This window comes from Hyperolius riggenbachi, chromosome 5 (genome assembly GCF_040937935.1).
Source record: "Hyperolius riggenbachi isolate aHypRig1 chromosome 5, aHypRig1.pri, whole genome shotgun sequence".
Taxonomy (NCBI): Eukaryota; Metazoa; Chordata; class Amphibia; order Anura; family Hyperoliidae; genus Hyperolius; species Hyperolius riggenbachi.
Window position 1 is genome coordinate 195220897 of NC_090650.1, and position 25596 is coordinate 195246492.

General features: G+C 43.7%; 1 protein-coding gene across 3 annotated transcripts in view; it reads right to left on the minus strand.

Annotated features, from left to right (window-relative positions):
* Positions 1-25596, minus strand: part of GRB10 (growth factor receptor bound protein 10) — a 307083-nt gene that overhangs the window by 50955 nt on the left and 230532 nt on the right. For all 3 annotated transcript variants that reach the window (XM_068234549.1, XM_068234547.1, XM_068234548.1), the window contains 4 exons: positions 21955-22070; positions 11525-11599; positions 7453-7590; positions 5317-5427 (listed from right to left, as the gene is read on the minus strand). In XM_068234549.1, the coding sequence (XP_068090650.1) occupies positions 5317-5427; positions 7453-7590; positions 11525-11599; positions 21955-22070 (440 nt within the window). The remainder of the gene's footprint in view (positions 1-5316; positions 5428-7452; positions 7591-11524; positions 11600-21954; positions 22071-25596) is intronic.

A 25596-nucleotide genomic window follows, 5' to 3' on the forward strand; every position in this document is an offset into this window, starting at 1 on the left:
TGAAGGGTTTACCTGTATGTGGGGCAGTTTATACACAAGTATATACGGTAGATGTGCCCCTATACAACAAATGCTTCTAAAAAACTAGATTTTTCCAGAAATCTAGAAAGTGAATGCAACTTTCCATCTGAAGTCAAACACTAAAAACTTTTATACATATATTTAACCTACATACCTATCAAATATAAGCAGCAGGAAAGGGGGATATAAGTTATTTCCCCCTTTGAAGGCAAAAATAGGACTTCCATCCACCAGACCAGAGATATTGTTAAGCCATCTTAAAAATCCGCTCAACAGTACATTATGACAGGTAAAGCTCCCAAGGGATAGTATGCAAAAAGTTAACTTAACAGGATGAATATAGTCAGAGATCTTTTTCACTTCCTTCCATATGCAGCACCGCCTTAAATTTGTGTAACCAGGCAGGTTTATTTAGCTCAACTGAAGCTCCTCAGAATTATTTACTTTAGTTACAAGGGATTGAAGAAAAGCAGTTGTAACACTGTGAAAAAGTGTTTACACCAATTAAAGGACAACATAAATGTTTTTCCCTAGCTGCATTACACATGAAGGAGGAAGACAAAATAATGCTGCATTGGGCGTGGAAAAAAAAAAGTTTTCTCTTCACAAGCAGTACCTTTCAATCATTTTCCCATTAGGCAACTGACGTCATGGCATGGCAGAACTATCAACTTCCACAGACTATGGCATTCTTTAAAGAGAACCTGAGGCAGGGTTCTTCCAACGCAATCCCCATACAAAGGCTGGGTCTGCCTATAGAGCCCAGCCTCTGTTGCAATTTAGCTTCCCCCAAAGTCCCTCCTGCGCACTGAGACCCCATAAAACACAGCCGTGCTGTGCTGGCTGTGTTTACCTCACTAATGCCAGTCTCCGCTCTACCCCGGCTCCTGAATCGCTCCAGGCCCCGCCCGAGTCCCTTCCCTCCAATCAGCGGGGAGGGAAAGGGACGTAGGCAGGGACCGGAGCGATTCAGGAGGCGGGGGAGAGCGGAGGCTGACAGAGAGATAAACACAGCCCGCTGCGACACGTTGCGTGTCGACAGCGCGGCTGTGTTTTATGGGGTCTCACAGCGCGCGCGGGGGGGGGGGGGTTTGGAGGAAGCTAATAGCAACAGAGGCTGGGCTCTATAGGCAGACCCAGCCTCTATATGGGGATTGAGTTGTAAGAACCCCGCCTCGGGTTCTCTTTAAAGAATTGTATCCCGGTTGCATTGGGACGTGGATCTTTGACTGAAAGAGACTGCATCCGCATGTGCAATCTCTTCCATCGTATATACGCGATTCATCTCATTTACTACAGGTCCTTGAAGACCTACAATTACATTCAAATACATTGTTGGTGGCCCTGAATTTGGAGGCCCTCTATTCCAGCATCCCACATCATCTGGGGATTGAGGCAGTTGGCATTTTTCTGAGTGAGCTTGGCATCCAACAGATGGCACATAATCTGTTTCTCATGTCACTACAAGAATTTATCCTCAATAACAATTTTTTTCTTTTTGAGGGCACTCACTACCTCCAGGAGCAGGGAGCGGCGATGGGGCCGATGTGTGCTCCATTGTACGCTAACCTGTACCTGGGGGCGTGGGAGCGCGAGCTATTTGCCGATGAGGGTCTCTCGATGTACCTGTGCAACATAGTGTCATGGCACAGGTACATCGATGACACTCTTTCTTTGGACAGGTGAGTATTGCCAATTGGTTGTGTTTTTGACAGTCATTAATTGCAACACACGTAACCTCAGATTTACTATGCAGGCGAGCCAGAAGGAGGTCCCCTTTCTGGATTTGTTGATTTCGGTCAATAAAGTTGGCCAGATATCTACTCGTTTATATAGGACGGACACTGCCGCCAATACATTATTGAGGGCAGATAGTTTTCATCCGGCACGCACGGTGAAAGGTATTCTGGGTGGCCGATATTTGAGAATTAAGCGAAACTGTTCGGACGATATAGCATTTCGTGAAGAGGCGTGACTCTGGAGGTCACGCTTTAAAGAGAGGGGATATCCGAAAGGCAGTCTTACAAAAGCCTACAAGAGAGCAGATGCAAGCACTAGATATTCTCTTTTATCTAGAAGGTCATATCCAAGTCATCATAGTGAGCACATGATCAGATTCTGTACCAGGTTTTCAGCACAGCATAGGCAAATTACACATATTATGGAAAGCATATACTCACTAATGATGCCAAACTGAGCAGGATAGTCCCTTTGTTCTCCTTCCCTCGGGCACCCTCCTTAAGAGATCATCTTGTAAATAGTCATTTTGTCGATCCTAGAACGTCCTCTAGACACTGTAGAGTAACAGGAACATAAACCGGTGGTGGCTGCACTATGTGTCGCTATATCCAGGTGAGCAGATCTGTCAGGCTCGCGGATGGGAGGGAGTGGTCTTTACCCCATTTTGTCAATTGTGGGATTTTCTGGTCGATTTACTGTCAGAGCGATTATTTCCAACATATCCGATCTGCTTTCCGATCGATTTCCGTTCAGTTCAATAGGAAATCAATTGGAAAATGCTCAGAAATCGATCGGAAAGCAAATTGGACATGTTGGAAATAATCGATCTGACAGTAAATCAGCCTGAAAATCTCATAGTGTGTACCCAGCATAAGACCAAATAAGACTTTAGATCAAGAATCTCACAACATATTACTAGTATTAAAAGTCGGAGTGTGACCAACCTCACACCGGTGGCCAGACATTTCAAGACCCACCATGACGGTAGGACTAGTTCACTACGATGTATCTGTCTGGACAGGATTCACGGTTTGGTACGGGGAGGAAATATGGATCATTTACTGTTACAAAGAGAAGCCAGGCGGATTTTCGATTTGAATGCTACAAAATCCCCTGGATTGAATGAGAACACAAGTTATGTCCCATTTTTGCCAGCTTAGGCTGTGCATCCTTTGCTCCCAATCACAGAGTCATCTGTTTGTGCCCTCTCCCCCAGCCAGCTCCAGGGGTGAGCCCTTTGGGGTCTCCCTCTAGCATCTCTCACTTAGTCTCTAACAGGCCCTCATGTAAGATATTATTAAGTACTAACATCTCTCTATGAAGTCTATGGAATGGTCACTCCCACCTGTTGTGGTGGGACTGTCTGCCTCAAATATAAAATGATTGTTCCTTATGTAATTTGGGCCACTGTTGTCTATCTACTGTCTACCTAGTGAGATAGAAAAAAAATATAAATATAAACACACACACATATATATATATATATATATATATATATATATATATATATATATATATATATATATATATATATATACACCGTGGCCCAAATTAGATAAGGAACAATCATTCTATATTTGAGGCAGACACGCACACACATTATATATATATATATATATATATATATACATACACACACACTCTACTTGCTGAGTAGCACCTTGATAAATTTAGCAGTCTCGTCAATGCACTGTTATCTGATCGCATGGCCTTGCACTTGTTCCCTCAGTCTCCATCGTGTGCTCTGTGTTATGGTTTGGCCTCTCCCTCCCCCTCCCTCGGGCGGTTGTGGGGGCGGGGCTTGGCGGATGCTCCGGGCACGCTATTGGCTTGTCTGCCCGCCACTCTGCTCAGCCGGCTTGTGGGTGGGGCGGGAGTAGCCGCCTAGAGTACCGTTATTGGTGGAAGGGGGGGACATATGTGACACTGTGGGTCGAAGGACACGCCTCCTGAAGAAGCTGGCAGAGCCGGCAAAATCAATAGAGGACGCGGTCCTCCTCCATGCTGGCGTCTGCCCACCACTCGTTCCTGCATGAACCACGGGGACTCCTCTAAACAGTTGACGCAGTAGGAGCTCGCTGGACCCTCTTCAAACTCTGCATATACAGTAACAACCCGAGTAGCCATTCATTCAATATGCCAGTCCTTTCAGCCTTTGCACAATCACATGGATGAGCCTGGTTCACACCCACACAGTTATGTGATTGACCCAGTGACTGCTGATACATACAGCATTGTTTTTCTCCATGTGCAAAGTGGATTTGAATTTGACTGCAACATGAACTTGCCATGTATTTCAATATTGGAATCAAGGAATGGAGCTCTTTAACTAACTGCAGCTATTTAGTGCTTGCTATGCACACTGCTGGCTGATTGATGTTGCTTTGCTACTAACCCGGCATTGAATGCTTTGATACAACCAAACAGCTTGGATATATGCAGGAGTGTTGTTGCATTGAATGCACTGTCACAATTCATATAATTCAGCATGAAATAGAGGATTATCCCTTCTTCCCATTGAAAATGTGTTTATCCATCTGCAATTTTTGGAACTGTTCATCATTACTTGCATAAGCTTGCTTTGCAGTTATCACTAAAAGCAATTTTTGGAACAAGAATTTGCCTTTTTTTGCTGCGCAGCTTTAAATCTAGCAATTTATTTATGAAGCTTCAATATGTTGATATCTCCTATGATCTTTTGAACACATTATTGTGAATTGTTGGGATTTCTAGAGGGTTCTCTGGGATAGTGGGGAGGCCTGGGTGGGTTAGTATGTTGGCATGTGATTTTAAATGCTTTTTAACATTTTTGCTAATAGATGAATAATAAAGTTTTTGCAATTTAAATGAACATTTGTGCTCTATCGAGGCATACCCCTCCTATTTTCTATCTCACAAATTTATGTTGTTTAAAGAATTGTCTGTGGCTACATATAAATACCATCCCCCCTCCCCTCCATTGGCAGCCAAAAGCCGCACGACAGTTGAGCACAAAAAGAGACCATGAGCACATTCCCTCTTTTTTGCATGAAGTGAGAGAGGTTGTCCCTCACTGCTCTCAGTGCCGTGGTGATGAGACAGGACACTATTTAGATGATGTCACACACTCAATTCTTTGAAGAATCACATCACTTCTGGAAGTGGACTTTTCTGCCTTCCAACGCAATCAGTGTCCTGACTGTGAAACATTTGACATTACTGCTTGTAAAGAGTGTTTTTTTTTTATTTTTGTTTTTTTACTCCCAATGCCACATTCTTTTGCCATATTTTTCCTTCATGTATTAATGCAATTAGAAAAAACAAACAAACCTTAATAGGGTAAATGTGGGCAGTGCCTTTAACCGTTACTTTGTTGCTGTACAAGAAAGTCAATCTGACTGCCACCAGTGAGGCCATAACCATAATATTGGGACAAGTAACTAAGTATAAAGACCATGACTGCAGATAATATTGTGTGCTGAAGTAGTCCCTTTATATTCTTTATTATGAGGTATACCACAACTTCATGAAAAAAAAAAAATGTGACTTATCTCTGATCGAAATGAGAATTTTTACCTTGACACAGAATCCAAAATCTGTTGGAGAGTTATACAGCTTCTTACAGGAAATCAGTGAATAAATATTGCTATCTTCTAAATCTGAAATTCCCTGCAAGTGTCTTGGTTCCTAAAAAAAAATTAAACTTAATCAGAACATGAAGCAGAGAGACGATCATACCGAATCATGTTTTAAGTTACAGCATATTTAACATGACCAATAAAACAAGTTTATATTTCGAAGTAGTCATGGGATTTATAAGATTTTTACTAGTAAATTACATTAAATGACAATTTAATGTAATTTACACAAACAAACACATTGTACTTGATCAAGAACAATGTTATACTTTATCACTTGCTAACTCCTCCCTGCTTTTGGCCGTTTTACATGTTTTTTTTTCTCCTTTTACTAGCAGTGTCTACCCATACACTAAGCATTGGTAAGGTGCTGCCATCCGGCATTTTACATTACTCATGCCTCTCCTGCTCAACCACCTTTCCAAAATTTATCACGCGTATTTTCGAAAGAGTGAATGGACCCGCGTGGCTATCTATGGTGGTGAAGGGACGCCGGAACCACTAGCAGAGGGCAGACATTGCTGGACAGTATGGATATGCCTATGAACTACAGACATAGGCGAGTGTGCAACATTGTGCGGGCAGCCAACCAGTTTTTATCAGGTTTACAATAAAAAAAAAAACCCAACATTTTGTTTTATGTGGATTTTGGAATAAAAAAAAAAAAAAAAAAAAAAAAGCAGTTTCATCGTGGATTGGCAGTCAGCCTGTGATTGGAAAGAGAAACGTTAGACCCACACGATATTCGAAGTGAATACTATTTGGTGAACTGCTTTTTAGAAAGGGGGAGATCTGTGTGGACATGTGGGGTTCACTCATTTACTGGTGGCGGGTTGTGACTGTAGTGTGTAACAGTAACGCGCTATGTCGAGGATTTTCTCTTGCAGATGAAGGATTAATAAAGTGCAAGAGTGCTATCAACTATCAATATTTGACTGGAATATCTTGATAGCAAACACAGACTTAATATTGTGATTGCTTTAAAGACCCTGTGATACAGGTGAACAGTATTTTGATGGCATTGATGCGGGTAGCGCAGTGTGTGTTAATATTGAGTAGGTATAATGAGAAAAATGTATGAAGTTATGTGTTTACGTGTACACATGCGGATCACGTTGATTGGGCACCCACTCAAAAAAAAGTTGGTGTACTTTCGATCATTTGGGTGCCAGGCAGCATAATGCTATTCTCTCAGTCCCTCTGCCCCCTCCATTATGTGCTGTACACCTTTCCTCCACTGCCCCCTCTTCCATCGCCAAAAAATCTAAAGCATGTACAAGAAGGCTTTTGTCTGCTGTCCCTTCATCCCTCTCCACTGAACAGTACACACTTTTAAACTATAGGGTGTCTGTACAGAGCTCATCTATTGCAGTATTGCTCTAAGCAAACCGACTGATCACCTATGTACTTGTAATCATGAGTGTAGTGGTGACAAAAAACAAAAGACAACCTCATCAGCACATGCACCATAAAACAAAACAATACAGCGCAGGTGCCACCTCAACAAGCAAGCTCCTCTCTGGAATAGGAAAAAGTGTTCCCCTGCTGCCACACCATTTAATTCTGGAGGGGAGATCAAGGAAAAGGGGGGTCCCAGGTGTGTGTGTCTGTGAGAAAACGTCCCCCCTTCCCTGCCACTGTGCCAGCTGCTCCTCCTTTCTGCACTGCTACCCCTCCTGTTCCTACAGACGCTGCCAAATTCCTTACATAATTCACGGGCTAATTTTGATTGTAAATTTACGGCATGTCTGTAAATTTACGTATGGTTGGCAATAGTGCATGAGACTGGTGTATTTCTAATTCTGATACAAATGTTATTCATCTCGAACATCCCTGTGGCCTTATTTTAACAATTTCAGGAAGTATTCAGAACAGTAAAAGTTACCTGTTCTGATCAACTGAGATTATACAGTCCACTTTATTCACCACCAAATGGAACTGTGCAATACTAAATTGCCAACGGCTAAAAAATACTTATTTTGTTAACTAAACATCGAAAGCTTTATTTATAAAGTTTTGAAGTAAACCAGAAAGACAAAAAAAACTAAAAAAAAAGAGTTTACAAAATGCATACCTTTGAGGTTCCTTTTGTAGAACAATAAAGTCCAGATCGCCGCAGACAAATAAACAATTTCTTCCATGACTTCTTACCTAGCTCTTTAACGTATAAGAAACCTTGTATTTCTGGACAGCTGTTGGCATTCAAAAAATTCTGTAAGGAGAAAAGAGCTGGCATCAAAAGACAGTACCACAATCAGTGTAGCCAACTTCAAGTCAGCTATGGTGACAGACTAAGGAAATATGTATGAAACCAGGCTAAATGCATTTTTAAGAGGTTTGCGTTTAGGAATGTCAATGAGATGCAAATCATTGATAAAAGATTATGCAAATTTTGGATGCAAATATATGCAGCTTGAAAATAGATCAAATTCCACCTTGTCCAGATTTGATTGTTTCATTGTCAAGCTGCATAAATTTGAATACCCAATAATTCTGCATGAACGCAAAATGATTTCCATCTCATTGACCATCCCCCATTTGGGACTGGTTGGAATCGCAAGTGCATAGAAAAGGGCAACAAAAAAGATATTTTTTGGAAGGGGCTCCTGTTCTGGGTCAGGTCTCACTGCACACATTTTGTGCAGTGCAGCCACGGACGGAAGCGGTTCCGCGTACAGACAGCACAGCAGCACAGAGATGATCAGGGCTCTGTATAATCTGCTGAGCCCAGGCTTTGTGCTACTGCCCAGTGCTGTGACACGCTTGTTTACGGATGGGAGCAGAGGCTGCGAACTTCCAGAGGGTCCTGGCATCCAGCGGTAGTTGGAAGGAGGATATAGGAAGCCTCTGGAGGATTCAGAGGCTTACCTCTGCTAAATTAAGCAACATGCTTTTTTCAAAATTACAGGTTTACTTTAAAGAGACTCTGTAACAAAATTTTCAGCCTTAGTTCTTCTATCCTATAAGTTCCTTTGCCTGTTGTAATGTGCTCTGGCTTACTGCAGCCTTTCCTAATTGCACAGTGGCTGTGATATCTCTGTTATATGATCTAATCTGTTTTCTTCAGTCGGCTCTGTCGGCTAAGGCTGGAATGTGCAGGGCTGCTTGTGATTGGATAGAAGCGGTACACACCCTCTGCAGGCCCCCTGCAGACTCTGTATGACTCACACACTCTGCTTATGTGAGCCTATCACAAGCTGGTTAGTTTGTTTGTTTGTAAACACTGCCTAAAACTGTTAATTACAAGCCAGGATTGCAACAGAGAGTGGCAGAAACAGCACAGAGGGGCCCAGGAGAACATAATGAATAGAATGGTATGCTTTTTGCTGTAAAAAATTTAGAGTACATATTCTCTTTAAAGGGAATCTGAAGTGAAAATAAACTTATGATATAAAGATTTGTATGTGTAGTACAGTTAAAAAATAGAACATAAGTAGCACATATATGAGTCTCATTGTTTCTAGTACAGGAAAAGTTAAAGAGACTCAGAGTTAGATCAAAACGTTTTATACTGTACATACCCCATACGCTCCAATCGCTCCCACACCGCCGTCCTCCGCTGCTTGCAGCTTCAGTACCGGGTCCCCGCACTTCCGACAGTCGGCTCCAGTCTGACGTAAGAGAAATGTGCTTTTTGCGTATCTCTCCATCTGCCGCTGGAGAGACACGTAGAAGGCGTACTTTTCCTGCGTAGACTGGAGCCATCTGGAGGAAGTGCGGGGACCCAGTACTGAAGCTGCAGGCAGCGGAGGACGGCGGCGTGGGAGCAATCAGAGCAGGGGCATAACTAGGCCCCACCGGGCCCCTCTGCAAAAATTCTGAGTGGGCCCCCCTCCCCCGGGGCCTGCTCGGGGCCGTTTTGGGAGGCTGGAGGGGACGCAGCACGAGGGGAAAGCAATTGCCGCAGTCGATGGGGAGGGGGGAAGGTCCCCCCTCCCTCACCTCAGGGCTCTCCCCTCTGCGCCCCCTCCAGCTTAATAAGTGTACGGGCAGCGTCTGATGCATACCTTCCTTCCCTTTTCCGTGCGGTCCAGCGTGCGTTCCTCACTCTAGTCTCTGATGCGACTTCCTGTTACACCAGTGGATCAGAGCGTATGGGGCGGGAGGAGGACCAGTATTGCGAAAATAGTAAAATTTAAAATACATGTAAAAACACAAATAAGAAGTAAGTTTCTTCCAGAGTAAAATGAGCCATAAATTACATTTCTCCTGTGTTGCTGTCACTTACAGTAAGTAGTAGAAATCTGACAGAACTGATAGGTTTTGGACAAGTCCATCTCCTCATGGGGGATTCTCAGGATTTTTCTTTATTTTCAAAAACACACAAAATTTAAAAAAAAAAAAAGTACGGTGAGCAGGGAGGCTGGCCAGCATCTTTGTATCAATCTTTTTCAGGGAGAGTCTTTATAAAGAATAAAGGCCATGCTTCGAATCCCCCAAGAAGATGGGCTAGCCGAAAACCTGTCAGTTCTGTCAGATTTCTACTACCTACTGTAAGTGACAGCAACATAGGAGAAAAGTAATCTATGGCTCATTTTACTTCGGGAGAAACATAAGTCTTATTTATATGTGTTTACATGTATTTTAAATTTTACAATTTTTTCGCGATAGTGGTCCTTTAAGGTTTTACTGCCAGGAAGTGCAAAGGGTCATTAGCTTTGCTCTGTTTCATCATTTAAAATACAAATTGCACACTTTTAAACTGCAAATATTAGAGAATGCTGCAAATTATATATATATATATATATATATATATATATATATATATATATATATATACATACACACACACACGTACATACACACACACAAACGTAAATATTATATATAGGCTAGAACTGAAAAATGAGACTTGTTTGCTAGTAATGTTCTAGAAATCATCCGTACTACACATACAATTTATTGTATCATAAGGTTTTTCTCTGCTTCAGTGTCACATTAAACGTGACATTTTAAAAATTATATAGGTATCTTGAGGTTAAAGTACACCTGAACTGAGAGGGATATAATGGCTGCCATACTTATTTTTTATATTTTGCAATCAATTTTTGTAACCATTCAAAAATCTGACCAATGTACCACACACCCATGTTTTTTCCAATATGTCCGATCTGATTTTCCGATCGATTTCCATAAAAAGTGAACGGAAATCGATCAGAAAATCAGATCGGACATGTTGGAAAAAAAATCAATCTGGCAGGTAAATCTGCCAGAAAATAGTATTGTGTGTACCTAACATTAGAGATAGAAACTCAGCAGGGCTGCCAGGCAATCTGCATTGTTTAAAAGTAAGTATGTCAACATCCATAGCCCTCTCAGTATAGGTGTGCTTTAACACAATAAGGGCCCGTTTCCACTATAGCGTTGCGGAATCGCCGGCGAATCACCGCAGGAAAATCGCATGCGGGTGCGATTCCGCATGCGTTTTTTGCCGCGATTTCGCATAGGTAAGGGTGATGCGATTTTAACCATGTCACTGCCTGTGTGAATTAACATGGGTACCTATGCGAAATCGCATGCGAAATCGCGGCAAAAAACGCATGAGGAAAACGCATGCGATTTCCCTATTAAATACATTGCGTGCGATTCGCCTGCATTCCACACGCAGGCGAATTCTGAGGGCCCTACCCTGCAGATTTTTTCTGCACAGAAAAACGTGCAGGAAAACGCACAAGTGGAAACAGTCCCATCCACTTGCACTGGCTATGCGAATTCGCATGCGGGCACCGCATGCGAATTCGTGATAGTGGAAACGGGCCCTAAAGAGGCAGCACATTACATTAAAATAACCAGACTCTTGGCACAAGTGTCAGATTATCAAACACTTGGTTAGTTTCAGTTAATTCCACATTACTTTCCAAAAAAGTGTGTGCAGCGGTTAACAGTTTAATGGAGGACCAAATCATGAGTGTATATTTTATAATGGATGACTAGAGGTGGTCAAGTAGATAAATTGTTCTGAGGCGATACAGGATTATGCAGATCTTACAAGCAAATGTATGCAGCTTGAAAATACACAAATGTGCATCCAGAATTCACATTACGTAAGAACTCAGAATGATTTGCATGTCATTGACCTTCCCTAGTAATCACCCAATACATATTATAAGTTTAACAATACTACACATTTCACGAACAAACATTACCTGCAATAAATCAGACTGGGGAAGGCTTCCATTTGATTGTTGACACCAGGCTACCATTTGTTCTGGAAAGAAAGTCTGAAAAACATGATGGTAACCATTAGTGCATGGCACAGAGATATAACCGAACATACTGTGCACACAGTACATAGTCAAGAAGATATTACAATTATATCTACAAAGGTGCCATTGTTCAATATAAGAGATTGGTTTGGTAAACAACTGTGTAGGAACAAAAAATATGGGTGAGAAAAAGACATGTTCTACTATCTGGTAGAGATGTGATCGAAATTCTGATTAAGCAGTTTTTGATATGCCAAAAACAGATCTAAACTTTCTGAAATGAGAAAGAGGGACACCTTGAGACACTTTTTGTTTTGTATATCCAAAGACAAAAGATGTTTAGGTGATAACTTTAATAACTGTACAAGATTTTTCTGCAAGCTTTCGAAACCAAGTTTCTTCTTCTTAAACTTAAAGGACCTCTGTTGCGAAAATCTTTAAATTTAAAATACATGTAAAGAAATAAAAATAAGAAGTAAGCTTCTTCCAGAGTATCAATATACAAACAAAGTAGCGCAGGGATGCTGCTAAGGCGGGCTGGCTCCAAAGCCCAAAAGTGTTAAGAAGTAATGTCAGATGCCTCAGTGCATAAAGTTGGACAGTTCAGGTGCAGACCGATTAGGCCAGGAAATAGTAGTCCTGTAGTGGTCCCACCTTAGATGAAAGTGCTCACACTGCACTAAGAATGTAGATTTCTTGATGTAATCCCGACATCCATGCGAGAGCCTGCGGCTATGTCAGCAACGCGGCTCCGCTCTGCGAACATCAAGCAGGACCCAGCTAGACGGACTCCCCGTAGGCAAGAGCCGAAACTCGAGTCGGGTAGTGGATACTACGTTTTACTATGTCAGGGCTGGCCAATACGTCGATCGCGATCTACCAGTAGATCGCGAAGGACTGCTGGGTAGATCGCGTTGGCATTTTAAAATAGTACGCCAGACGCTGACTATATGCAGCGCTGGCGTACCGTCTGATTGTGCTGCTCTGCTGCCATATGCAGAGCAGCACACAGCCAATGGGTGCAATGGAAGAGCCGCGTCCCGCCCACCTCCTTCCTCCCCAGCTCTCCCACTTCCTTTGTCTGGCCTGCCGCTCTCTCCAGTCCTCAATGACTGTGTTGCCTGGATCTCCGTCGCTGACCCTGCATGCCTTGCGTGACATCTGATTAGCGGCAATCCGCAGTGGAGAGGAGAGCCATGGGTGAGGACGTGTATACAGGAAGTGCTTTGCCTGTATACACGCCGTTACCCTCCGCTCTCCTCTACACCGCTGTTCGCCGCTATCAGATGTCTCAGTGCTGCATGCTCCTCCGGGCATGCAGGGTGAGTGAAGGGGGGTGGATGAGACCAGCGCCTGGTGGAGGGAGGGAGCCGAACTATCTATATGGCAGGCACATATGCCTAACTATCTTTACGGAAGGCACATATGTCTAGCTACCCATATATATGGGGGGCACGTTTACCTAGCTATCTATATGTGAGGGGAACCTATGCCTAGCTATCTACGTGGGGGACATATATGCCTAGCTATCTATATGTGGGGGGCACCTATACATAGCTATCTATATGTGGGGGGAACCTATGCCTAGCTATCTATATGGGGGGCACCCATGCCGAGCTATATGGGGGGGACCTATGCCTAGCTATCTATATTGGGGAAACTATGCCTAGCTATCTATATGGGGAGCACCTATGCCTAGCTACCTATATTAAGGGCAGCTATACCTGGCTATTTTAAATGTTGGTAGATCTCTTGAGCTCGGGAAATTTAAAAGTAGCTCGCGAGTCAAAAAAGTGTGGGCACCCCTATGTGCTATTAAACAAGAATTGCTTCACCAATGAGCGGCGTAGTTGCTCACTTTTGACTGAGCAGAGGAGAGCAGTGTGGAACGCACAGGAAGCAGAAGTCAGAAGTATTGCGGATCACCTGACCGGGGAGTCCGACTAGCTGTTGAATTAATATGGCTCTGTACAAATTAACAAGCTGACACATCATTGCATTCCAGCGGATCTGAAGGTGTGTTTAACTTCTAAGGTCAACAATGGTTAATTTGCATATATTCAGCAGTGATGCACTAGGAGACATCTCGGAGCTCACTCCAACCTGAATTATCGCAAATTCTTTCTGTTTTAAGAAAGCAAAATGGTTTTCCATAATACTTGATTAAAAACCCTTTGTTGGCAAGGACAGCCTAAAGTCTTGAACTCATGGGCACCACCAGATGCTGGGTTTCCTCATTTGTAATGCTCTGCCAGGTCTTTACCGCAGTGGCTTTAAGTTGCTTTTTGTTTGGGGGCCTTTCTGTCCGAAGTTTAGTCTTCAACAAGTGAAATGCATGCTCAATTGGGTTAAGATCACTTGACTGACTTGGTGATTCAAGAATTTTCCACTTCACTGCATTAATAAGCTCTTGGGTTGCTTTGGCTGTATGGTTTAGGTCATTGTCCATCTGTATCATGAAACAGTGCCCAATCAATTTGACTGCATTTAGCTGGATTTGAGCAGACAGTTTGTCTCTGAACACTTCAGAATTAATTTGGCTGCTTCTGTCCATGTTTTAAAGATTATGTAGTATGCTTTGGAGAATGATCTATTCCATGTCTTCTCCATATTTTGTCAGTAAAGGTTGATCTTGGTTTGATCGGTCTAAAAAAAATAAAATAAAATATATATACCGTATTTCGCGCTGTATAAGACGCTCCGGAATATAAGACGCACCCAGGTTTAGAGGGCAAAAACCAGGGAAAAAAAAATACTAAACCTGGTGCGTCCATATTCCAGGAGCGTCTTGTACATGTACTTCTGTGTGTCCTCGTGTGCTCCTGTGCCCCCCATATCCTCATGTGTCCTGTGTGTCCTCCTGTGCCCCCCATGTGTCCTCCTGTGCCCCCCATGTGTGTCCTAATAAGCCCCCCATGTGTCCTTCTGTGCCCCCCATGTGTCCTGTGTCCTCATGTGCCCTTCCACGTGTCCTTCTGTGCCCCCCATGTGTCCTCCTGTGTGTTCTCATGTGCCCCCCGTGTCCTCATGTGCCCCCCATGTGTACTTCTGCGCCCCCCCATGTGTCCTCCTGTGCCCCTATATGTCCTCCTGTGCCCCCCATGTGTCCTGTGTGCCCCCATATGTGTGCTCCTGTGCCGCCCATATGTCCTCCTGTGCCCCCCATATGTCCTCCTGTGCCCCCATATGTCCTCCAGTGCCCCCCATATGTCCTCTTCCCCCCCCTCCCCCCCAGCCTTCCTCCCTCCCACCTGCGTCTCCTGGCCCCCCGGATAGAAGTGTCAATAGCGGCGGCAACTTACCTTTGGCAGGCTCCTGCGCTGATCCTAGATGATTGCGCTGCCCCCCGCTAGCCTCCTCTGCCTCCCCCCTGCTTTTCTGGCCCCCCCGGGTGAAGGAATAAGTAGCGGTAGCTTACCTCTGCAGTGCGCCCGCGATGACTGCAGACGTCCGTCTTCCAGGCACTTCTCGCTCTAGTGGCCGGCTTGAACTGATGACGCACAGTTCAAAGCCGGTCACTAGAGCGAGAAGTGCCTGGAAGACGGACGTCTGCAGTCATCGCGGGCGCACTGCGGAGGTAAGTTACCGCTACTTATTCCTTCACCCGGGGGGGCCAGAAAAGCAGGGAGGAGGCAGAGGAGGCTAGCGGGGGGCAGCGCAATCATCTAGGATCAGCGCAGGAGCCTGCCAAAGGTAAGCTGCCGCCGCTATTGACACTTCCTTCCGGGAGGGGGCCAGGAGACTCGGGCAGGCATGGGGAAGGCGAGTCAGCGGTTCAGAACGGCGGGCATTATTAAGTTGGGGATTCCCTGCCTTTGCCGTATAAGACGCAGGGACTTTTTCTCCCCATGTTTGGGGGAGAAAAAGTGCGTCTTATACGGCGACAAATACAGTATATGTTTTTCCATACCTATGCTGGCTTTTTTTAAAAAAGGGGGGAAGGCGCGACCTGACACCTTAAAAAGCAAGCACAGACACAACGGGAACTCATAACAATATGCCACAATATGGAGCAAAGTACGGTAAAGAAATAAGGTACTCACACAAGGTAGGTTGCATGAGGGCAACCAACCACTTGATGCAGGTGTATATGCACAAACCCAACTCCACTAGGGTGTCCAGAGAAACCTGGGCATAATCGCTCTCTTGGAAAAAACATAACTGGCACAAGACGTGGAAGAGCCACATGTGCTTTTCACCCTCCATTGGAGGGGTGCTACTGGTCAACAGGTGGTAAAGAGGTGCCCAGGGGTATATAAAATATAGTTAAAAACTAAAAGGTGGCTTACCTCAATAAGGACTTCATATAGCACTGAAAATTATGCACTGACAACGTATTTCACAAGGCCAATTATAGTGCCACAGGAATCTGTTAAGCGGGACCATGAGCGCCTCATTGTTTGGCTTAACAGATTCCAGTCGCTCTACTATTGGCCTGAGGAAGTGGTCTTAGGCCTGCAAAGCATGTTGCCCGTGCATAATAAATGTAATGCTATAAAGTTTTATTGCTAACGTAAGCCACTTATTTGTCATTTTAGCGGTTTTCACTATATTTTATGTACCTTTGTGTGCCTCTTACTATGTTGGGATTTTTTAAGATGTTCTTTAACAAAGTCCAATATAACCTTTCTATTCTTGAGGCTTATGAGTGGCTTGCACCTTGCAGTGCACCCTCTGTCTTTACTTTCATGTAGTCTTCTCTTTATGGTAGACTTGAATATTGATATGCCTATCCCTTGGGAAGAGCTGTTCACTCAGTTGGCTGTTTTGAAGGTTTCTCTCTTTAGCATGGAAATGATTCTGCAATCATCCACCTATGTTGACTTCTGTGGACATCTAGGCCTTTTTTGTTGTTGGTGAGTTCACCAGTGCTTGGCTTCTATCTCAGGATGGACCAAACTATATTTTGCCACTCGTAATATTGTAGCAATTCCTGGATGGGGTTTTTTTCTGTTTTTGCAGCTTTGCATGAAGAGATCTCCTTTGATCACGTCTGTTCACAGCAAAATCTTTCACATGCAAGCACCACACCTCAAATCAACCCCAGGGCTTTAATCTACTAAAAGTAGACATGAACTCTTGCACAGGACAGAAGGTAAACAGATAAATGCACCCTATATGTGTTTAGACAGTTTAGCCCGTCTAATTCCCCCTCATCTGTGTCTAATCGCAAGTTATAGTTTGATCTCTCCCCTATATCAGTTGACAGCCACGGCAGATAAGCTCATTTGAAAGCACTGGATGTTAAAAATATGACTACTCCCATGAAAGCAGTGGTAGAAACACTGTAGATTTATTGCAGAATTTGTATCAGCTGTAACAAAAATATATTTTTCTTTAAAGGTTATTATGCCCTTGCTTAACTTTTAGAACAGAGGAAGTTCAGAGTCAAGGTCTGCTTTAATTGACAATGGCATTATGACACAGACTTCCCCACACCCTCCTATGAAAAAGCCTTTGAGTCAATTGTCCAAGAACTTTTGAGCCCCTGAAATGAAGGGGGCGTGGCTTCCCTCCGTACATGCACACATCTTCAAATAATTAATGCTCAGTTATGCACTCAATACTTGGTTGGGAATCCTTTTGCAGAAATGACTGCTTCAATGCGGCGTGGCATGGAGGCAATAAGCCTATGGCACTGCTCAGGTGTTGTGGAGGCCCAGGATGCTTCGATAGCGGCCTTAAGCTTATCCAGAGTGTTGGGTTTTGCGTCTCTCAACTTTCTCTTCACAATATCCCACAGATTCTCTATGGGGTTCAGGTCAGGAGAGTTGGCAGGTCAATTGAGCACAGTAATACCATGGTCAGTAAATCATTTACCAGTGGTTTTGGCACTGTGAACAGGTGCCAGGTCATGCTGAAAAATGAAATCATCTCCATAAAGCTTTTCAGCAGATGGAAGCATGAAGTGCTCCAAAATCTCCTGATAGCTAGCTGCATTGACCCTGCCCTTGATAAAACACAGTGGACCAACACCAGCAGCAGACATGGCACCCCAGACCATCACTGACTGTGGGTACTTGACACTGGACTTTAGGCATTTTGGCATTTCCCTCTCCCCAGTCTTCCTCCAGACTCTGGCACCTTGATTTCCGAATGACATGCAAAAGTTGCTTTCATATGAAAAAAGTACTTTGGACCACTGAGCAACAGTCTAGTGCTGCTTCTCTGTAGCCCAGGTCAGGCACTTCTGCCGCTGTTTCTGGTTCAAAAGAGGCTTGACCTGGGGAATGCGGCACCTGTAGACCATTTCCTGCACACGCCTGTACACGGTAGCTCTGGCTGTTTCTACTCCAGACTCAGTCCACTGCTTCCGCAGGTCCCTCAAGTTCTGGAATCTGTCCTTCTCCACAATCTTCCTCAGCGTCTGGTCACCTCTTCTCATTGTGCAGCGTTTTCTGCCACACTTTTTCCTTCCCACAGACTTCCCACTGAGGTGCCGTGATACAGCACTCTGGGAACAGCCTATTCGCTCAGAAATTTCTTTGTGTGTCTTACCCTCTTGCTTGAGGGTGTCAATGATGGCCTTCTGGACAGCAGTCAGGTCGGCAGTCTCACCCATGATTGCGGTTTTGAGTAATGAACCAGGCTGGGAGTTTTTGAAAGCCTCAGGAATCTGTTGCAGGTGTTTAGAGTTCATTAGTTGATTCAGATGATTAGGTTAATAGCTCATTTAGAGACCCTTTTCATGATATGCTAATTTTTTGAGATAGGAATTTTGGGTTTTCATGAGCTGTATGCCAAAATCATCAATAGTAAAACAATAAAAGGATTGAACTACTTCAGTTGTGTGTAATGAATCTAAAATATATGAAAGTCTAATGTTTATAAGTACATTACAGAAAATAATGAACTTTATCACAATATGCAATTTTTTTTAGAAGGCTCTGTATTGTATAATATATATAATATATATACATATATATATATATATATATATATATACACACACACACACACACACACACACACACACACACACACACACACACACACACACACACACACACACACACACACACACACACACACACACACACACAGATAGCTATATCTATCTATCTATCTATCTATCTATCTATCTATCTATCTATCTATCTATCTATCTATATATGCATATGTATATATATCTATCTCTCTCTCCCTACACATGCATACATACACACATATATACATACACACCGTATTTTTCGGACCATAAGACGCACTTTTTCTCCCCCAAAAGTGGAGGTCGGCTCTGCGCGGTCTCTCTGCTCTCCACTGCAGCCACTGCTCCATGCCCGTTGTCCCCATTAAACGGTGGTACTGTTGGCGCCTACTCAGCCCGTCTGTGGTCCCATGCGGCAATCACCATCGCTCCTTGCTCTGCTATCCGCCGCCAATTAGCAGTAACTTGCCTATGTGTCCCCTTGCAGACTTGTCTCTGTGCCTGTAGCCAAATAGCCGGTCAGCCTGGCTGTGCTCCGATGCGACCAATCACCGCTGCTCCTTGCTCTGCAATCCACCGCTCGTTATCGGAAATTTGCGTCCGTGTCCCCTTGCAGACTTGCCTTTATTCAAATGGCCGCTGTGGTCTAATAAGGCAATCGCCCCTGCCTTCCCCGCCACTTCTGCCTGTATGCCCGCCGCCACTTTCCTGAAGACTCGCCTCCATGTCAGAAACCGAACAGCAAACTTTGCGCTGAAACATCATGCACTGATTGGCAGGAAGAAGTAAAGACGATCTCCGCCCACCAGTACACTCCACGCTGATACTCAGCCCTCCACTAGTTGCCCTGCTATCGTGATGGGCAGAAGTAAATCTCCACCCACCCCTACATCATCCTGGCATTACTGTGCACGGGCAGCAGGTTTCTTCACAGGTATAGTATTGCTTGCTGAAGCATGATTACACCACAATACAGTATTACATACCCACTGCTAAGCCATTACATACGGTATACAGTTGTGCCAGCATTCCTAGAGACTAATGATCTTTTACCAGTAGTTTAATAGGTGGTGACAGGGTGGGTTAATGACCTTGAGGGGCAGCAGTGGTTAGGGTAGTTAGTGGATATTAGTGTAATTGATGGTGACAGGGTGGGTTAGTGTAATTGGGGGCCTCAAGGGTTAGTGTCGATGGACAGTGTAGCTTAGGAGATAGATTCGGTTTGGGGGGGAAGCTCCGCAAAACGCCCCTACACCATAGAAGCACCAGGTTTAAAATATTTTTTCCCGTTTTTTGCCCTCTAAACCTAGGTGTGTCTTATGGTTCGGAGTGTTTTAGTCTGAAAAATACGAGAGAGAGAGAGAGAGAGAGAGAGAGAGAGAGAGATCTATACATCTAGAGAGCTATAGATAGATATATAGAGATATACAAGTGTATAATGAGACTTGTTGTGAGCGCTGATCCTGGCACCAGTGGTAGGTGTGCGCTGTTCTAAGATGTGGTGTCTGAAGTGAGTCTTCAACAGAGCAAGGGATTTTGGGTGATCTCCCATAGTGGACATTAGACTTGTGTGCCTCTTAATAGCCACCAATTTGCAGCCCCTGGGATTACCCCATTATAGACAGACTCCTAGAGTATCTTCTTCTCTCTGAGGATAAAACCGTTGCATGCTGATATCTGGTGGTTGCATAGTTAGGAAACAAGTTGTGGTCCGGGCTGGCAATAAACAGTTGTGGTTAATAAGTAGCAGACTCTGAGACAGGTGGCTAATAGACTAGCTATTGCATAAAAATGTGAGGCAAGGAAAGCGCGCGTGTGTTATGCTAGGAGGTGTCTGTATGTAGCAGAACTCATTGAGAAGCATGTAATCAGTTTAATCACAACAGATTTTAAAGGCTGGCCTCTGCCATAAGAGATCAGGGTTCAAATCTTGGCTGTTCCATTCAGTAAGCTGCTACCTATTCAGTAAGAAGTCCCTGGGCTAGACTCCCTAACACTGCAGGGTGGCCTATTAAGTGCACCCTTAATGAGTGAAGGTCTCAAGTGCTTTGAGTCCGCCAGGAGAAAAGCGCTATGCAAATATTATTTCTCCAATTCACTGGTTATTACCATGTGTCCAACCTGCTCCCTGGGCAGGCCAAAGCAGGAAGTGGGCACAGCATGTCAGAGCCTTAACCCTTTCGGGACCGGCTGCCTAACAACTCCAGTTATGGAGACCTAAAAAAGGATCCTCCAGAAGCTTCCCCCGTTCCCCTCCACTTAGTAGTTCCATTGTCGGGGCCCCCTCATAGCTCAGACTGCGCAAGCAGCTCGCTACGAACCTTTAAATAATTGCCCACAAGGATCAGTACTTGGCCCAAAGTTTTGGCTCAATGGGGTACCAGCAAGTTGCTAGCCCCTAGGCTAGTGACATGCTATGGAGGGAGGTGTAGGGCTGACCGCACAGCACATGAAAGTGATATGGAGCAGGCTGGCTGAGCACACAAAATGCAGAGTCAATTGCAGAGTCAATCTGCAATATAGCTTGCTTGCCGAAGCATCAATTGGGACTAGGGCAGCTGTACACACACGGGATCCTATGCAGAGGCCGCCTTGAACAACCACCTCAGACAAGAATCAAACAGGTCTACAAGAATTTACACCAACAAGGCAAATGTGGATCAACAAAAGGAGTTAACCGGCCACTAGTTTGAAAGTCCCTCAGCTTCCCGCAATGCTTTCTGATTTGATCTAGGCAAGATTTGCAGACTTGTTATCCAAGTGCAAATGTTTACCAAATCCAGTTGAGATTTGCTACTTCATTTTAAGATCCATACATGCGCTATACAAAAGTCGACACAAAAAACAAAAACAAAAACATCGTGAAAACTACTTTGCAGGCGACAAAGACGAATGATAGGTCTCTCCAACTAGGTTGTCCACTCAACAATATAGCAAAACAACAACTCATTTAAATACAGCATGCATAAGCACAAGAGACATTCGAACATTTAAATGACATTGCACAAACATGACCGACTGCACGATATCTGTCCAATGGTCTTCAGAGTTGGTCCGTTGCATGGATGGGGCAAAATGACTGATATCTGTTGCTACATTTTTCACCCAATAAGGCGAAATCTACCATTAGGAGGTTTCCACCGACTTTTATATAGCGTGTGTACATAGCTTTTACTTGTCGCACCCTAATGGCTTGTACACACTATATGCATACAATCCATTTAATTGCAATGCCAGAACAGATCTGACACACCCAGGTTAATGATGTAGCTCAAATTGGTAAAATGCATCAGAGTATGATGCATTTTACCAATAGTGGACATTTCCTACTCACTAAATTGTATTAGACTGTTCAACTGCACACAAACTTACATGGTGTACCCTGCAAACATGTCAGTGGGTACATGGTCTTTTTAAATCATGCCTTATTTTATCTACTTACAGCAGGATTCTTGAAAAATTCATATTTTGCATAATTCTTCCTGAACAGAAATTTACTTTCACTGGACATCATGGCCTGAACATCTAATACAAGTTCATGGTCTTCAAGGCATCGCTCTGGGTTGAAATAAAAACAAAATATGAAGGGTTTAACTGTTGGGAAATGTAAACATGAACAGTTAAGGGAGTAAAATCATTCATCTGACATTCAAAATATAGGTTTTGCACAGAAGTAAAAATATAAAATTGCTATTTGCAACAATATATCGATTTGCACATATGGCTTCTCAAAAACTGTTTGTGCCACTGGTTTTGGGTTTACCAAGTAGTTTTCACATATCAGGAAGTAACAATTCATGCACGTGTCTCTAGGCTTACTGCATTGAATCAATCGCTGTATGAGGGAGGAGAGCACATCCGTAGGAATAGCAGGGACTTATTGGTGAGAATGGCTCATTTTCTGTAGAAAAGTCTCTCGAATGTACTGCATTGTCGGAACCAGAGCACAGAAGGCATGTCAGTTTGGTAATTTTAACATATATAGCTGATCTGATGAGGATTGTTTTTTGTTGGTGGAAGACCACTTTAGTTATCAGATAAGAAATGTGCTTTACAGATACCATATAACAGCTTTGACATTCAACTCAAATATTTCTTTTTGTGAAAAGCAATTGCAATTGAAAAAAAAAAGAAAAGAAAGAAAAAGGTCTAGCCCTAGTATGAAATCCAGAAAACCTCAATACGGCTTCATTCATAAAGCCCTAGTGCACGCTCCCAGATTTTCAATACAGCACCAAGCTGTATATGCAATCCCTGAGAATTCACTGTAAATTTGTCCCTGCTGGATCTCTTAACCACTACAGGATGTGTTCCCCTTATGGACCAGAGCAATTTTCTCATTTCAGTTCTCCTCCAATTTATTCACCAATAACGTTATCACTACTGGTCTCAACTAAAATGATGTAGATCTTGTTTTTTTGCGCTACCAATTAGGCTTTTTATAGGCAATTTACTTTGTTTTCTATGCAAGTTAGGAAAAAAATGAAACTTTCTCCATTTTCAACTACTAGTGTTTTAAAATAGTTACCTCAGCGCAAGAAAATAGGCAAATATGTCATTGGCACTCACGTCCCACGACCAGTGCAACCAGAGGATGATTAAAACAGTACCTGATCCTGGGGGGGCGTGGCTAGCGCGCAACGGAGATGGCCGCTTGAAGCACGAGCTCCGATAGAGACTCCTCTCCTACTAAGGTGTGCACCTAACCTACGACATGGCGACCAAGGGAAGCAAGACTGGGCAGCCCCAGGGACCTCAGGGAGACTCCGGGTCACATGGGAGTCGCAGCATACCCTCTATGTTCAAATCTCGGACAGAAGAGCACGGACGAGATTCTGCCAAGATGGCGCCGGCTTCCTCCCATGCACATGCCGCAGAGAGCGGTACGAGAGCTGGAACTACACAAGAGTCTGCGGTGAGTGTAATGGACATGTTTACCTATATGAAGCAGCTGCCCACGATGTCAGACATGACTTCCCTGGCAACTGATATAAAGAACAATATGTCAGGGGCGTTATTGGATCTCAAAGAGGACCTGCAGGGACTAGTATCCCGCATTGAGGAGGTTGAAAAGGCAGGAGATAACAGAGATGCAGCGATTGAAGAGCTGCAGCAAGCCTCGGTGGCACATAACCTCTATCTGATAGAAACGAATAGGCACTTGGAAGATCTAGACAACAGGGGAAGAAGACATAATATTAGGGTGAAGGGGATCCCTGAATCTGTGCAGCAAGTAGATATCCCTTCTGCCTTATTATCCATCTTTAACAGCTTATTGGAGCGCCCCAAGGACTCCCCTATAGAACTAGATCGAGCCCACAGAGCATTAAAACCTCCCAGGTCTGATGCAGACTCTCCTAAAGATGTTATATGTTGCGTCACTAACTACTCCCTCAAAGAAGAAATAATGGGTAAAGCCAGAGAACAAGAAGATGGCATCATGTTCAATGACATTGAAATAAAACTTTTCCAGGATTTGTCACATATCACTCTCAAGAATAGACGCTCACTCAAACCGCTGCTGGCGGAACTCCGCCGTGCCGGGATTACTTACAAGTGGAAATTTCCCTTTGGCCTTGTGGCTACACGTGACAGTCGCACTGCGGTAGTGCAGTATCCGGAAGACGTCCGGCGTTTCTGTGACATTTTGAACATTTCAGTGGTGGAGGTACCTGATTTTTACGGAGAATTTCGTCTCCCCGTGGTCTTGGACCGTATGTATTCTGCTGGAGCACTAGTACCAGCAGGAGGCCCCTGACCGAGGGTCCCTCCGAGAAGATCTCGTAATCTTCCTAAAAACTCTGGAAGATCATCAAGGGTAAAAATGCAACGTCGTAGAGACTACTCCCCCAGCCAAGATAGCAGGGATAGATCCTCAGAGGACCCTGGAGAATAATCTTCACATTGAACTTTTATTTTTCTTTCTTGGCTTTCCTCATCAGGAATTTGGTAATAGAGGCCTACGCATGTAAAATATCTGCTAGCCAATGCAGTATGATCACTGGCTTATTATGCTATTACGATATGATGATTGTTATGATGTTTACTTTTGTGGTCTTAAAGGGACAGCTCTTCCTCCCCAAATTAAAATTTATAATGGATAGACAGCTAACGATCCCGGTACATAAAGTTCTAAAGCTTACCGCCCTATCTAATAGAATGCTTTCATACTGTTGATAACTATGTTTTGGGCAGGCCCTTGCTTAAATATGAACCTTCTCTATTGCTTACAAGGGATAAATGTACCAAGAGGGAAGAGGAGATGGACCAGTTGTTGGAATTAAAAAGTTGTAAAAGAAACTTAGAACATATACAGACTAATGCCTAGGTTAAGATAGCTAGCAAATTGAAGTAGTTACTTTACTATAGGCCCATAGTCAGTTACTTGGTTAGCGGATTAGCGCTCCATACACCTTGGGATAATGTATACTGGGGGAGACCCAATTGGAAATTATTATGAGATAGGAGAGGAGTACTATTGTTATGACTCGGCTTAATTTGCTTAGCTTGTACCCTCTATTTTGAATATTATTCTTAATCTTTAAGATAAGCGTGTTACAGACTAAGCCTATTCTTTCTCCGCTGTGTGCGACCCACTGCGCCCATAAGGGGATAACTATCTGCTTATTTACTTATTTTGATATCAGCCAACAGTTTCTACTACATAGACTAATATTTAAATATCTGATATCCCCAAATCTGTCCTATTCAATCAAGGGTGATCCTTAGTTTTTAGGTCACCTTAGGACAATCACTCTATCTGGTGCCATACCGTTGGCACACTAATTTTGATCAGGAGTTTCATTGGCTGTTGTCAACATGAGTGGAAGGGCGGAAGCACGCAAGTCAGCGACCACATTATTACTGACCTCTTACCATGTAAAAGGCTTAAACTTACCCGAAAAAAGAAGCTCTTTGCTTAGAGAACTACACAAATACGGCTCGGAAATAGCTATGATTCAAGAAACACACTTTCGCAGAGACAAAATTCCTTTGTTAAGACATAGATCGTATCCCCAGGTCTACCATGCCACTAACTTAGAAGGGAAAACTAAGGGCGTTACAACACTGATCCATAGACGTT